The following is a 14,492-nucleotide window of genomic DNA, read 5'->3' as shown; positions in this document are numbered from 1 at the left end:
CAAAGTCTAAAAATGTTGTTAGTGAGCTTGTTAGGAAAACTGTAATCATACGTTCTGTTGCGTAGATTATTTCAGCAACTTCATCTTCACCATGTCACTTAAGTGTCCGACAAGTTGATAAATGATATAAAAAAGCCCCATATAAATATACTCCCTGTGAAATAAATAGTGACGTAATGAGTCGAGTTTGAAAGTGCAGTGATAATTCTTATTTCACCCTAAAGGAGGTACAGCAAAGATGTTCTGTGCTTATGAACTTAATCAACTAAATCCTTCAAAGTATCTTGTGAATAGTGCTTTAAATCATGAAACATATATGCACTGCCATATAATATAAAAATATTACTCTTTCATTCATATAAAAGATCATTCTTAGGCCATTGTGTAGAATATTTGCAGTTTATATAGTAATGTTCAAAAGCCTGCAGAATAAATAACTCTGGTCTAAAATACAAATTAAAAAAAAAAGTTTTTCTTTTTCTTGAACTAAATAAGTGACAAACCATTGATGACATCCATCCTAAATAATAAAGTGATGTTACTTTTGCTCTCAGACTGGTCTAATGTGAGCTACACAGTTCCACAAAAATAAAATATTTCATTGCAGGCCTGAAGTGTTAACCACCTCAGTCTCAAGCAGTCTCAGAAAAAAAATATCTGTTTACATTGTAACAGTCAATCACCTGCTGCCACACACATAAACACATAGCACAACATATGGTCCCGTCACTGCTGTGGATAAACCAATGAGAAGAGAAAGATTATTATAGACATAAGCAACCTTTGAGTTTCTTTCCTGCTATTTTTTCACTCAAAACAGCACTGAGGAGAATGAAGCTGTAGCTCACTCTGCTTTGTTTTTTGTTTGAAATGAGTCCCAATTTAGCCAGAGTGCAGAGCAAATGAGCCAAAAACTACACAGCTTTGTGCAACTGCTGAACTTAAGATGTCTACCTGAAGATTTACTATTTGTTAGATCTAAGCCAGACGCGATGTTTGCCTTTGAGAAACCAGCCCCAGAGGGAGCTGAATAAAATGAAAGATGGAAAGAACACCTTGACAGAGATGAGTGGAAACAAGCTCCAACTGAACAGTGTGAGGGAGGTTTGGACAAAGATCTCTGCATGTTGGCTGCCAGGGCAAATGATGGAGGGCAACCAGGAAAGAGTGAACGGGTAACACCTGTTTGCTTGACTGGGGGACCTATGTGGAGACATCCATATGTCCACTACGCTCTCTACACTCTCACAATTTTAACGTTACGTTCCAGCCACCGAAAAATATTTATCTCTTTCTCACAAGTAAGAAAAAAACTGATGAGGCTCCACAGAGGCAAAGCAGTAAGCCGTGCTGAATACTGAGGACATGTAATAGTTGGTTAACAGGTTCTCCAGCAACCATTCTTGAGCCTGACGAGGGAGCTCTTTGCCAAAGAATGGATGCCCCAATGTTCTCAACGTCTAGTGAAAGTGGAAGTGATGTGGTACATTACTGAGGCTGAAGTGTACAGAGAGATACTTACTGTAGAAAATGGGAAAATTTAAAAAATAAAAGGTCAGAAATCTATCAAGTAAATTTAGTAAAACTGGAAGTCAGCAACATGAATATAAACTGATCCAAGAAATGAATGAATGTTGCTGAAAATTTGAGTTATCACACAATGACAAAGCAAAGTTATTCACCTTACAATACAGATTGGATAACTTATTCTTATGTTAGATCCAGAGATAAATAGATAGAACAAGGGCATCTTATTTTCTAGACTTGAAAGGAGGGGACAAGAAAAAAAATAAAAACAATGTCATGATGGTTAATAATAAAGAATGTTTTGACACAAAAGTAATTTCAGCAGAAATTCATCAATTCTAAATTAAACCTGTTCAGTTGAGGATTCACTTCCTGAAAGTATTAAACAATATATTCCTCAAATTGATTTGGCATTTAAAGAGATATGTGATTCTGAGATCAGTACAAAGGTCTTTAGGCAAAGCTCCAGGTCAAGATGGTTTAACCTCAAATGTTATCGATTTTTTCAGAGGGATTTATCCATCTTTGATCATATTTTGATTACTAAAATTGAAACACTATCTAGAATGATGCACGGAGCTTTTTCACTAGCCATTCCTAGCAGTTTAATTAAATCAATTAATCAAACAAATTTAAACTTTATTTGGAAAAACAGACGTCATTATCTTACAAAAGGGGATGTGGTAAAATCATTAGCAGAAGGGGGTTTAAATGTGATCGACTATGAGGCGATGGATGGAAGTATAAATGGTTACAACAATTTATATTAAACTGTGTTGGATTCTGGTTTAATATTTCTTCTAAAATATTTAATATGTGTGGTGGGATAGACTTTCTGTTAAAATGGGATTAAACTACCCATTACACTGTCTAATTTAATTTGCAGGTTCCCCGTATATTGGAAACTGATTCATAAGCACAATTTCAATCCACAAAGATCTCCAATTTGGAATAACATGAAAATCTTGTTTAAAAGGAAAACTTTATGTTAGTGTGGCGGAGAGAGGTTTTTGGTCTGTTTTACATTTGATGGATTCAAGAGGGAATTTTCTCTAACACAATGAATTCATTGATAAATTCAATGTGAAGTGTACAAAAAACAATACTCTGGTTATTAAAGCAATCTCACAAGCTACGGTGAAGATGGTGACAGGCATGTTTCCTTACGATACGTTAGTGCCACAGATGCTGTCACTTTATATAGACGAACTTGAAGAGGAAAAATGCACAGACAAAATCATAAGGGGGGCCTTTACATCAGACGTCTTCCCTTTACCACTGAAAAGAAAAAAATCTATTTAAAGATCATCCCTGAGAGCCTGTAACAAAATTAGAACCAGATACCTCTCTCTACCTATCTTGCCGAAAGCTAAAGAAACTTATTTAAAAATTATAAAAGATATCTATCCTTGTAATGAGTTTTTGAGGCAAAGAATCAACATTGATAAAAAATAATTGTAGGCTTTGTAGGTATTGTGACTCTGATACTGAAACTTTAGAACATATCCTTTTCTTGTATTGACACAAAACCCTTTTGGGGATTGTTACAAAAAATGGATATCTGAAAACGACTGTCAATCACCCAAATAATAATATTATGATATCAAGCTTGGAGTTTTTAGGAGGATTTAAAAGGATAGGGTAAATGATGACAATTGCCTAATTGTTATAGCTAAAAAGTTTATCCACAGCTGTAGAAAAATGTATGCCAGACCACTATTGTAGTCTCCATGAATGAGTTATCAAACTTCTAGTAAATGTATAAAAACCAAACAAGCCTCAGTTACAACAGTAGCTGAACCGTGAAATGTACTTACCACCGACAGCACACGGAGCCGGGGATTGGCAAGGACATCTACCGCGAGGAGGGCACTGCTTCTTCTCCAGTGGTAGACGCCATCATGTCAGCCCTGTAATCACGAATGTCCATGACTGAGTGATCATATTTCCACCACTGGTTGACCGGATGCATTGCGACTGAGTCGAAGTCTCCCCATTGTCGGTTGCTCTTTCGAAATGAATTGGCGCAAACAGTTTCTATTGGGGGGCATTCAAAGTCTGTAGTGCTGCCAGTCCAGCACATTTGTCGTTAGATTTGGTTACCTTTTTTTTCCAAAGAAGTCTAGATATAAACCTAGTAAACGGCTGGACCGTGTATTTGTGCCAACTTTGGTCTTAGGGTTACACCTCTACTACTCTTGTTATGGGTAGTCACTTTGCGGCCCTGAGTACCGATGTAAACAAGAGAAACACCGGGGACCGGAAATTAGATAATACGCTTCCTCCAGCACTGCAATAAAAGCCCTGCAAAGAAGTTTCTGTCCACTGAAACGCTAGATGGCTTTTAATTTAAAATGGTTACAGGAAGTGTTTAGTTATTAATAACACCAGACCTTTGAAGGCTTTTTTCCATGGCTATAGTTACAGTCTGTTGTTATCACCAAATGCAGTAACTCTAACATTGCAAACGAGAGCGACTGAAAATGAGGCTTCTTACTAAAATACCACATATTAAACAGAGGGAATTAGAAATAAAGGCCTTCCTTAAATAAAGGCCTGTTACCTTTTGCCGTTGAGGTAAATAAAGGCCCCCCCCCCCCACTGAGGACATACAGTTGTTAAAAACTATCATAATACAGACAAAATAAGAACGATATTCTGTTGCTTCTAACTTTCTCTCTGAATGATCATTTTACAAGTCAATATAGCTGGAATCACAGCACAGTCTTTGTCTTTAACTTATGTGTATGGTGTTTTTGTCAAACACTGTGGCAGTTATAAAATTTAGATTTTAGCATTGGAGCAGTAGCTTGGAAATGGCTTGGAGGTGAATGTCAGATAAAATGTAATACTGGGTTGTGTTTCAGTCTCTATTTCATTCTTGTTACAGTGTAACCCTAACCCTTAAAACGGAAAATGCCCTTACAGCCATGATGGTACAACTGACCAACAGATTGGAGGGCATACATTCATCTTAATACCAATTTCTTCTGCCTTCAATTCAACCCTATCATTTAAGTTTGCTTTACCTGGATTCTTCCCAGGAATTCCCTATGATGATCTAGCAGGCATTTTGCTGGAAATGCTTCACCATGTCATTTTAGATATTTTTATCAAGCATCTCAGTCCAATTGATCCTCTGATTTCCAAGGGCACCTCTGCCATTTATATCAATAAGGCAGGTATTGCTGTAGTGGAAAATGTCTCACTACATACTCTCAGGGCTTGAGCTTGTGAAATATCCAGTTGTTTAATCACTGTAGCGGCTGCTGAGCCATGAGCTATGCATCTATAATCAATAATTGAGCTAATCATTGCTTTAGCAATGATCTTTGACTGTCCCTCAGCCCCCCAGTCAGAAAGTGGCACCCACCTAAAAACATTTATGTTTTCTTGACACTTTAGTAAAACCGTCTCTGTTTTAGACTTTTTCAAGAGTCTTACTATATATTTGCACATTCGGATTAGGATGTTTCTTTTTATATCCAAACATCAGATTAATCTGAAATGATCACCTGTCTAGTTTGATAAACAAGATTATTAAGGAGCAAGTTGCCCCCCCCAACTGGTGAAATAAAATGATCACACAGAATGGGTTTGATCACACACCATAGATAAAATGACCTGTGTGTTTTAATAAGCCTTGTAACATCTCCAGCTTTTTTGTGCATCATATTTTTCATTTAATGTTTTGCCTTAGTATGCTAATGTTCATACTAATTTCACAAATGGTGCTATTCATTTCCATTCTTGGTGCAGTTTTAATGCTAATGTTTATTGCTGTTAATGCTTCTTGTTTGACTCACTTTTATTAATTTTTCTTTGCTGCATCCTATCACCATTTTCCTGCAGCTGTTGCAATGACTTAATTTCCATAAGCAGTTTTGAAACTATTTACTTATCTACAACCTTACCTTTTTTATTCTTACTGTATGTTGTTCACACGTAACATGGATTTTCTTGCAGGAAAAATTCAATGCGCTAATGCATTCAAGGTGAAATCAATCTCATTACCACAATAACACCAAGAGCCAAATGTGGATCTTGACCGCATTTTATTATTATTTGGCTCATCAATAAATGAAACCTCATGTTTCAGTACTTCAAATGTCAAAAAGGTGTAGCAGAGAAGAATAATTTGATAGTGAAGGAGACCAATAACCCATACAGAAAATGTGTCATTTCTGACGAATGTCTTTGTTTTACAGTTTAACGAGAAAATTGATTTTATCATGGTGCCTGATGAAAAAAAACATCATCAGAACATTAAGCAAGTCTCTCTTATCAAACTGGAAATATCTAATAAAATTACATGATGAAATGAAATGTGCAACCAGTTTAAGAAAAACACAAGGACAGTCATTTAGAATGCCATTTATGTCATTGACTTTTCAAGAATCTAATACAAATGCATAAACATACATTTCACCACCTAAAACCACATATGACCACTACTGCAATAAACATCACCATACGATTAGAAAAAGTATCAGAAGTCGGCTTTCAAGCTTGGGAGGGGTCATGAAGAACCACAAGCTCACATGCTCACAAACTAGTTGAAACACATTCAGAAAGAGCATTCAGTATCTACACACACACACACGCGCACACACACACACACACACACACACACACACACACTCACACTTACACAGAGCTTATATAATACAGCATTAAAGAAGAGTGGCTGTAAAAAAAAAGGCATGTGGAGGGAGGGAGGGAGTGTGTTACAGTATACAGTAAGTAAGGGGAAAAGGGTAACAGCCAAAGTGTACATAAAACACATTTTTTACAGTTAAGCCAACTTTACTTAATATAAATATTCTTCATCCAAAAGTCAGTGCAGTGCCTTCTGCTCAGGCTTCACCTGGTCCTCATGCCCGGTCCACTTTACACCCAGTCTGTGCTAGACCTGGTCCACAAATTACTGTTTCCACTTTACACACAGCTCTTTTTACATCAGTTTGGTCTCTGATCTCCCATTTTCTCTACGGTTTGTGTGTCTGTGTATGTGTGTGTGTGTGTGTTTTTTGCCACCCAGTACCTCAAAAGTCCAGCTGTGAAGTACAAGAGTTTGTTTTTCTACCTATTAGCCAATAGAAAAAAAGATCAACAAATTTACAAGTGTCTGTTTTAGTCTTATCTCCTGAAATCCCTTTTTTAAAAAAAGAAGTTCACACATGGAGCAGCTCTACTGGATTCCCCTGAAGAGACACATTGCGAAGACCATGGCGAAGAGCTGATGAAAAGGAGAAAAAAAAATTGTTAGCACACAGAAAAAGACACAGATTGTTTTTACAAAATTATGACAAATGTGATACTAGAGCAGCAGTGTGCCACCTGCAAACAAACAAACATTTCTGCTACGTATACTGTAAGATCCATACAGTAAAGAGGTTCCATACTTTTTTATCATAATGTTAGTTTAAGCAAAATTAATTTAAAAAAAGAAAAGAAAATTAAAACTACTTTAAAACAGTGATACATGATTTAATGTAATTTTTTAAGACATTATTGTGTTTGCATTAGTGCATCATGGATGTGAGATTAACTGCTTTGCTAAGCTGTGTGATGCTAAAGAGGACTGTTTTATAAAAGGCAGCCCCGTCAAATCTATCTTCTGTAGCACCAAGTCTCACCACTAGATGGAGATCTTGCCATACAAAGCTTTCAGATAACACTACACTAAAGTCAGGGAAACAGGGAAATAACTTCAGCTTAATGCTGAATTCCCAACTTCTGAAATGAACATTATCATTACTGCAGAGGCAAAGCAAAAGTAGCATATGTGAGGATTTGACTAAAATGGAAAGCCTTTCATACCTCAATGGTCAGCACCACAATGGCGAGTGCTCCAGCCACATAGATGTACAGCTCAAAGTAGTCAACTACTGCAGAGTAACAGCCCTGCGGACACACAAAAACATGGCACTCAGCAGAGAATCAATAGGCTATAAACTTGCAGAATTACAGGGACAATTAAAGTAACATCACAGCTTTAATTGAGTGAGGCTTTGAACAAAGGCCTGAGTGAATGAGTGGGAAACGGGGCCTCCAGCCTCACTGCCTTTTAATGAGGGTTCTTTGTGTGAGTGAACAGACAGAGACACACATTGTGGATATCTCGCATTGTTCTAGTGGGTTGAAAAACAACAGGTGGAGAGTGCAGTAAAAACCTTGTCCTATCAGCTTTCACTGTAATTACATTTCACTGCAAGGCTTTCTTTACACCCATGGAGGCAGGGATGTGGCTATGCACTGTGAAGCACACCTAATTTCCACATATTCAAATACTTATTATCCTCTATTTTTGCACACATGCATGCTCCACAAAAATTCCAATTTACCCATGTGTACCCACACACATACACAAACACACACAGACATGCTGAGATACATACATACACTGGTTTCTCCACACTATATCACATAGTAAGATGGTCTCCCATGACACCCAAAACATGAAAAAGCACTAATCAGCCATGGAGGAGTCAGCTAGTCCCTGGATGTCATCCCTCAACTATCTCCTGCTCTAATTAAGCCTAGAAGTGGTTTGGAAGGAGGGAGAAAGACAGAGAGAGAGAGAGAGGGAGAGAGAGGGAGAGAGAGGTTGATGTCAGTAGATGTCAGAAGTTACCTTGTTATTGCGGAACATCATACTGCCTGATAGGCACTGCTCCTGGCTGATATAGGCCAACTCCCCAGCCTGACTGGCACGCTGGCAGCAGGCTTCTGGCACCATATGATTTGGGTTGATCAGCTTGAACAGGCTGTCCTTAAAATCCTCTGGGCTGTTCACCCCACAGCAGTCAAACTGAAGGGAGGAGAGAGTAGCAGGAGAAACCCTTATTGCTGAGTGCCTATTTGTGCACTGGCCTGTGTTCCACTGCGTGTGCGCAACAATCCAGCATGAAGATTGACCTAAATGTCTGGGATTTTTATCTATAAAATATATCCCCCCGACGCCAGACTGCAACCGGACTTGATGAGTTGGTAAAAGCTACAGTATGTGAACTCTTTGCCATGTGCGCTGTGGCCTTACTGTAGTCATGATGGCATTCCATGTGGAGGTGAAGACGTCAGTGTTGTTGTAGCCCTGATAATGTCTCTTCAGCTCCTTGGTGAAGTACTCTCTGGTCAGCTAAAGCAACAGCCAGAGAGAGCACAGGTTAGTGTCACCACAAAGATAGTGTCTGTTTCTCTCACATCAGAGAACATCACTGGACACAAAGGCTGGGTACCATCTTAATGGGGAACTGCACTGATTACACATAAAAGTCTGTTTACAGGTCTTGGGGAGTGCTACTGCATATGTGGAAGAAATTGTATGAAGATTGTTGGATAACGTCAGTGCCAATGATGACATCTCTGGTTCTGCTGCATCAATTTTGATCCCTTTTTTAAAACTGTCCATTGTGAGTGTGACAATGTTGTCGGGATACAATGCTAAAACTGTGAAGTAAACTGGTTAAAGCGCAACACATACAATGATGTCTGAATTAACAAGATTATGTCACAATCAGAAACTGTCTGGTCAAAGAATAATTTGTATAAATCCAATAAGGCAATAAATGCCAGATTTTAGTACTTTGATACTCAGTGCTGCGGACACATTTTAGTATTACATTTTGACACTCAGCCCTACTGAGCTCTGCTGATCAAAGGTGGAGAAAACACTTACATGTTCCCGGAATATGAAGGCCAGGATGGCAGCAGCTAGCTCTGCTAAGAAGATGAGGAGGATGAGCATGAAGAACTGCAATAAAACAAAGAAAAAAGGCAAAGACTGAGAGATAGAGTGGGACATGTATCAGAAAAAGTGCTCGTCAGTCACTAAAAATCACATTTTGGCTGTGCCCGCTTCACTCAGCATTAACTATGCATGAGGCTCGAGGCATAAAGGCAAATAGAAGGGTATTTTGCTCTTTAGGCTTTCTGTTTCAAGCATGACAGTCCAAAAACTGACAGACAGAATAATCAACACACATGCACACAAACAAGATCAGTAACAGAACTACATTTTAAATTTGTTGGCCAACTCACAAAGAGGAGCAGACACTTGTTTTCACGGATGGCTCCACAGCAGCCCAGGAAGCCCAGAAGAAAGAGCATGCCGCCCATGCCCAGGATGATGTAGACACCGGTGAATAACAGGGGGTTGGCTGCTACAATTTCCCTGAACCCTGTGGGGTCCACAAGTACCCACACCCCCACTCCCAGGAGGAAAGAGCCCCCTAGCTGATGAAGAAAAGGGAAAGAAGACACTAGTTACACAAAACAGAAATTGGCTGCATTTTAAAAATTAATTAGAACTCAGAGGACAGCTCAGGGTCCCCAGTGGCACATGAAACATTCAACAAGATGTCATATAATGGAAAATAAATTTGTGCTTTTTTAAAGGACAACATGCTGATAATGTGAATCTCTGAAAGGTTTGGGTGAGAGCTGAGGGAGAGATAAAAGGCTGGGTATCTACAGAGCCACAATGCCTCGGTGGGGCGGGTGGGTGGCTGTATCTACCCTGCCTCAACTAACCCCCCTACCCGCTAAAGAAATGCACAGCACTGCAGTCCCCATCCTCTCCCATCCTCCCTTTCACTAAAACCCTATCTGCAGCCACTGTAGGGTGAATCATGTGATTAAGAAAAGAAGGTATTGAAGTAACGGGGTCGGGGTGGGGGTGGTGGTGGGGGATCTGAGCCACACACACTTCTACCACAATTCCCTACTTCCTGTTACGGGTAGAGACCTGGGCTTCTGCAAATGAATACCACATCAGCTGGGAGGCAGAGGTTGTGGTATGAGGAGAGGGGGTAGCCATTTTGAACGCTCAGTGGGCTTGAAAAATGCTGTTATGTTACATGAATGTGACATGGCCATAGAAAGACAAAAAAAGAATTGCAGTGGAAAAACAGTGGTTGTTATTGAGTGATGCGAACAGCCAAGTTCACTCTATGCTCTGCTGGTTGCATTATTACCTCAGCCTTGAACACCCACGTCTGAGTAGAGTCTCTAAATGGTTTGGTTGCGCTTAATAAAGCAGGAAAAGAGACAAACCCTCTTACTCTGACCCTCCCCCCCTTTACAGGCTCAGACTAACAGGATTACCCTTGATTGTCTGATCAAGACTGATAAAGTCAGGTGCCAGTCACAAACTCCGCATGGCACACTGTGCCTCAGATGTGTGTCAGCACACTAAAATCTAATCAAAAGAGAATTTGATAGAATCAAGATTGCCTCCGTCTAATGAAATGCAAATGTGGCTCCATTAGTCAGTTGTGCAGAGGGCAGCCAGAAGACCGTCTTAAATCTTTAGATTGACACTAACTTCAGAGATAGTTAAATTAAGTGTCTTTGAGGGAGAGATGAGAAATACTTACAAAGATGAGGAAATTGAAGACAAACATGAGGTACTTGATGCAGCTGAGACAGTCCCCCTCCATGGTTGTCCCTCGTGCTGAAGCTTCTCCCTGCCCCTGAGAGAAAACAACATAAAACGTGCCACTTAATGAATCTTGCAAAATGCTCACAGTATTCCCATTCTCCTGCACTCTGGATAGGCACTTAGATGAAACTGCCAAGAAAATAATACTCTGTAAAAACCTGCTCACATTGTTAATGAGTTCTGCCACTCAGACATACAACACACACACACACACACACACACACACACACACACACACACACACACACACACACACACACTGCCTTGTCAGTTCATTTGGTCTAATTCCAGCAAATCCCTGTATTATCTCCTCAGGCGCACTGTACCAGCTATAGTTTCTCAGCAACCTCTAAATAACTACAAGTCTGGGCTACACAACCGAACCTGACACCACTCATCTTTACCACAGATCGCAACAGCTTTTTTATTTTCAAAATGCACTTTTACAGTCAGACAGCCTGATTCCCTATCAGCACTTCCTGTCTCCGGACAGATGGGGTCACTGGGTTCAGTTCAGTGTTACTCAAGGGGCCGTCTATCTCAGAGCATTTTAAGGATATGAGTCCTGACTTGCGTTCCACGCGCATTAACTGACAACGTATGGCCTTTACTATGAAGCTTCTTCTTCTTCTTAATGTAATGAGGGGCAGGAGGCCTGTGCTCCCATCAGGCAGACCTCTATCTGACATAAACACACTTTCCCTGATGAAGGCCTGCCCTGGAAGCACTCCTGGTTAATGAAGAACGCCTCTCCTGCATTAGGAGACAACATGGGCGTCTCAGCATCCATGACCCTGTACACCTATATATATTGGATGCACCACAAAGCTTTCATTGAAGCTTTTGTTAAACCTACCAGGCTGCAAATGAACAAGATTATCCCCTCAGGGAGGATAGGAATCGTCTAAGGATTCATCTCTACACATTCTGCAAAAACTGAAGTGGAAACAATCTGTGGGGCAGCTATAATTGTAGTCTCTGTGAAAGAAGAAAATTAATTATTTGGCAGAACTGAATCGGCACTCTTTGCTTTGTAGTTATGATTATTAATTTGCTCTCCCATAGTGATAGTCAGGATTGAGGATGGGTAACAAGCGGATTAAAAAGTGATTTCTCTGAAGAATCATAAATAGGTTTACACAGCTAGACAAGTACACATGGCCACCTCAAAACTGAAGTAAAAAAACATTTTAAATGGCTTCCTTTCCCTTCTTTTGTCTGTACTTTGCAGCATGTCTGTCAGATGTAATCTCATAATCTTTAGGCAGTCTTTCCACTGGCTGATGTACTGTCAGAGGACTCCTCTGGGTGATCTCTCCGCTTCTCTGAGGCAGCGGTGAAGCCCGGGTTATGATCGACGCCAGCTTTGATTCCTGTCTGTCTTTGAAGGGGCTCTGCTGTCACTCAAATGGGATTCAGCCTTGACCCTTTCACCCTAACTGCACACAATCGACTCAGAAATTCACACTGTCAGGTGAAATAAACCTTAACCTCACCAAACTACCGTCTTAAACAAGCGCTGTTCAACTGGTCATTGCATATTTTACACAGAAATATGGCAACTGCGCCAGTAGGAAAGCCATAACCCATATCTTTTCCTTGTCGGTTCCATTTTTATTGTGGTATGCTTCCAGTGGTTTGTTTTTCACTCTGCTCTTAATTTCAATGTTTTTCTTTTCTTTTTTCATCTCTCTGTAGGCATGTGTAAGTTGCCGTGACAATACAATTGAACAATACTAAAGATGTGAAGGCAGTCTTTGTCTGCTGTGGGAGCGAGTTAACATAGAATGAGAACATTTCCTCCCCTCACCAGCCTGAGGGCTTATTATTTTTTTTCTCTCCTCCTTTCCTCCCCAGACCCAGGGAAATTGATTTAGAGCTATGGTTAAACGCCTCCTCTAAATCATAATGATATGCTTAGGTATTGATCACCGTCCTAGTGGTACTCTGAGAGCAACCAACAGCCTCATTGCCCAAGATGGGTTTTAATTAACCCCTCCCTTTCCTAAGCCCCACTGAAAGGCCTAATGAGGGCACAGGAGGTCTTAATTGAGATTTGCATACATTAGAGTCTCCGAGAAAAGCATCAGAAAGGGCCCTTTCTCATCCCTCCTGCTCTCCACTGTTAGTCCTGGGCCCCTATGAAGACTGCAAGCTGTATTTATTGGAGCTGGGGATGAAAAGGTGGAACGAGGAGGGGGGGAGGACGGGGTTGACTGGAAAAACTCTCAGCTCTCAGCTCACATGTCATTCTCCAAACAAAATGTCTGATTTCTCCTCCAGCTTCACCCTTTTGCTCTTCGTTCTCATCTCAGGGTCAAACCAACTATCAGATCTGGAGCCAATTTTCTTTTATACATTAAAATGCATTGGATGCTTATGAATGGAGTGGACTAGCCAAGCTCCAAATAACAAGCCTATGGTGCAAACCGGCATCATATAAATCAAACTGCCACAGAGACCCCGGAGAAAATGCAGAGTAAACAAACTGGCTGTTCCCATGACTCCCGTGGGATCGCAGGTCCTCATCGATCACAACCCAGTCGTAGAGATCAGACCACTAAGTCTCTCTGAATATTCTGCAGAGAGCATTATGTAGACAAGGGAAATGTGGTTCACACCCCAGGAGCTGCTGCTTTACAACATCAACAAATTACTACCAGATTAAAAGCAGATCCTCCTCAGGTGCGCTGCTTTGCTAAACTAGCATTGTGCCAAGATAAGGAGTTGTGTGGCATTGTGTTTGTATAGACTAGCAAAAAAGCACTCATTATAAACAAACATGACACACATAGCAGCAAGGAATACTGAACCACTATCAATGTGTTTGTTAGCATGAAATACTGTATGTATGTCCTCAATCTGACAATCTAAGTGGCAGTCTTTACCCTGAGGTATCCAGTAAATGCCAGCTCCATCTACTTCTGCAGCATCTCCCGTTACTGACATGAAATGTCACATGATCCCATTGTTTACTCCCGGCGAAGACTGATCCACAGCCAGCTTGGGCTGTGAAGCCTGGCATGGTGGAGTTTGATAGTGGTATTAATGAGAACTGATCCTAAATCAACTTCACAGTGCCGACAGAAGCCAGAGCCCTGTAATGAGGGCACACTCATCTGACCTACATTCTTCTTAGTGTAAGGATGAGGAATTCTGAAACACTGCTACGGGCCTTTCTTCATGCTTAATTCAGAAAACCAGAGGTCTGTCTGGCCAGCATCTACACCACCAACCATGATGGTCATGTCAACTCACTGTAATTATAAGATAAGGAAGACATAGACCCACATTGAGGATGCTCCATATAGAAATAACACACCCTTGGGTGGTTCTCCTTGAAGTTGACACTTTTGGCACGATTAATGAAGTGAGTCCGTATTCCCCCCGCTCCACTAGCCCCCACCCGGACAAATCTAGCAGCACGACAAGGACACTGTGTCTGCTCCTCGCCAAACTGTCGCCACCCTCCGCATCCCCAATAAACAGCCAGTTCACTTCCACTTGAGTATGAGTCTGC

General features: G+C 40.6%; 1 protein-coding gene across 2 annotated transcripts in view; it reads right to left on the bottom strand.

Moving 5' to 3' along the window:
• Positions 1 to 5,885: 5,885 nt before the first annotated feature.
• tspan18b (tetraspanin 18b) overlaps positions 5,886 to 14,492 on the bottom strand; it is a 33,188-nt gene continuing 24,581 nt past the window's right edge. For both annotated transcript variants that reach the window (XM_056387998.1, XM_056387997.1), the window contains 7 exons: positions 10,908 to 11,003; positions 9,571 to 9,765; positions 9,209 to 9,283; positions 8,570 to 8,668; positions 8,165 to 8,341; positions 7,351 to 7,434; positions 5,886 to 6,766 (listed from right to left, as the gene is read on the bottom strand). In XM_056387998.1, coding sequence (XP_056243973.1) covers positions 6,719 to 6,766; positions 7,351 to 7,434; positions 8,165 to 8,341; positions 8,570 to 8,668; positions 9,209 to 9,283; positions 9,571 to 9,765; positions 10,908 to 11,003 — 774 coding nt within the window. In that variant the 3' untranslated portion in view covers positions 5,886 to 6,718. The remainder of the gene's footprint in view (positions 6,767 to 7,350; positions 7,435 to 8,164; positions 8,342 to 8,569; positions 8,669 to 9,208; positions 9,284 to 9,570; positions 9,766 to 10,907; positions 11,004 to 14,492) is intronic.

This window comes from Seriola aureovittata, chromosome 10, assembly GCF_021018895.1.
Source record: "Seriola aureovittata isolate HTS-2021-v1 ecotype China chromosome 10, ASM2101889v1, whole genome shotgun sequence".
Taxonomy (NCBI): domain Eukaryota; kingdom Metazoa; phylum Chordata; class Actinopteri; order Carangiformes; family Carangidae; genus Seriola; species Seriola aureovittata.
Note: the sequence above shows the minus strand (reverse complement) of the source record. Positions and strands in the feature narration are given on the sequence as shown.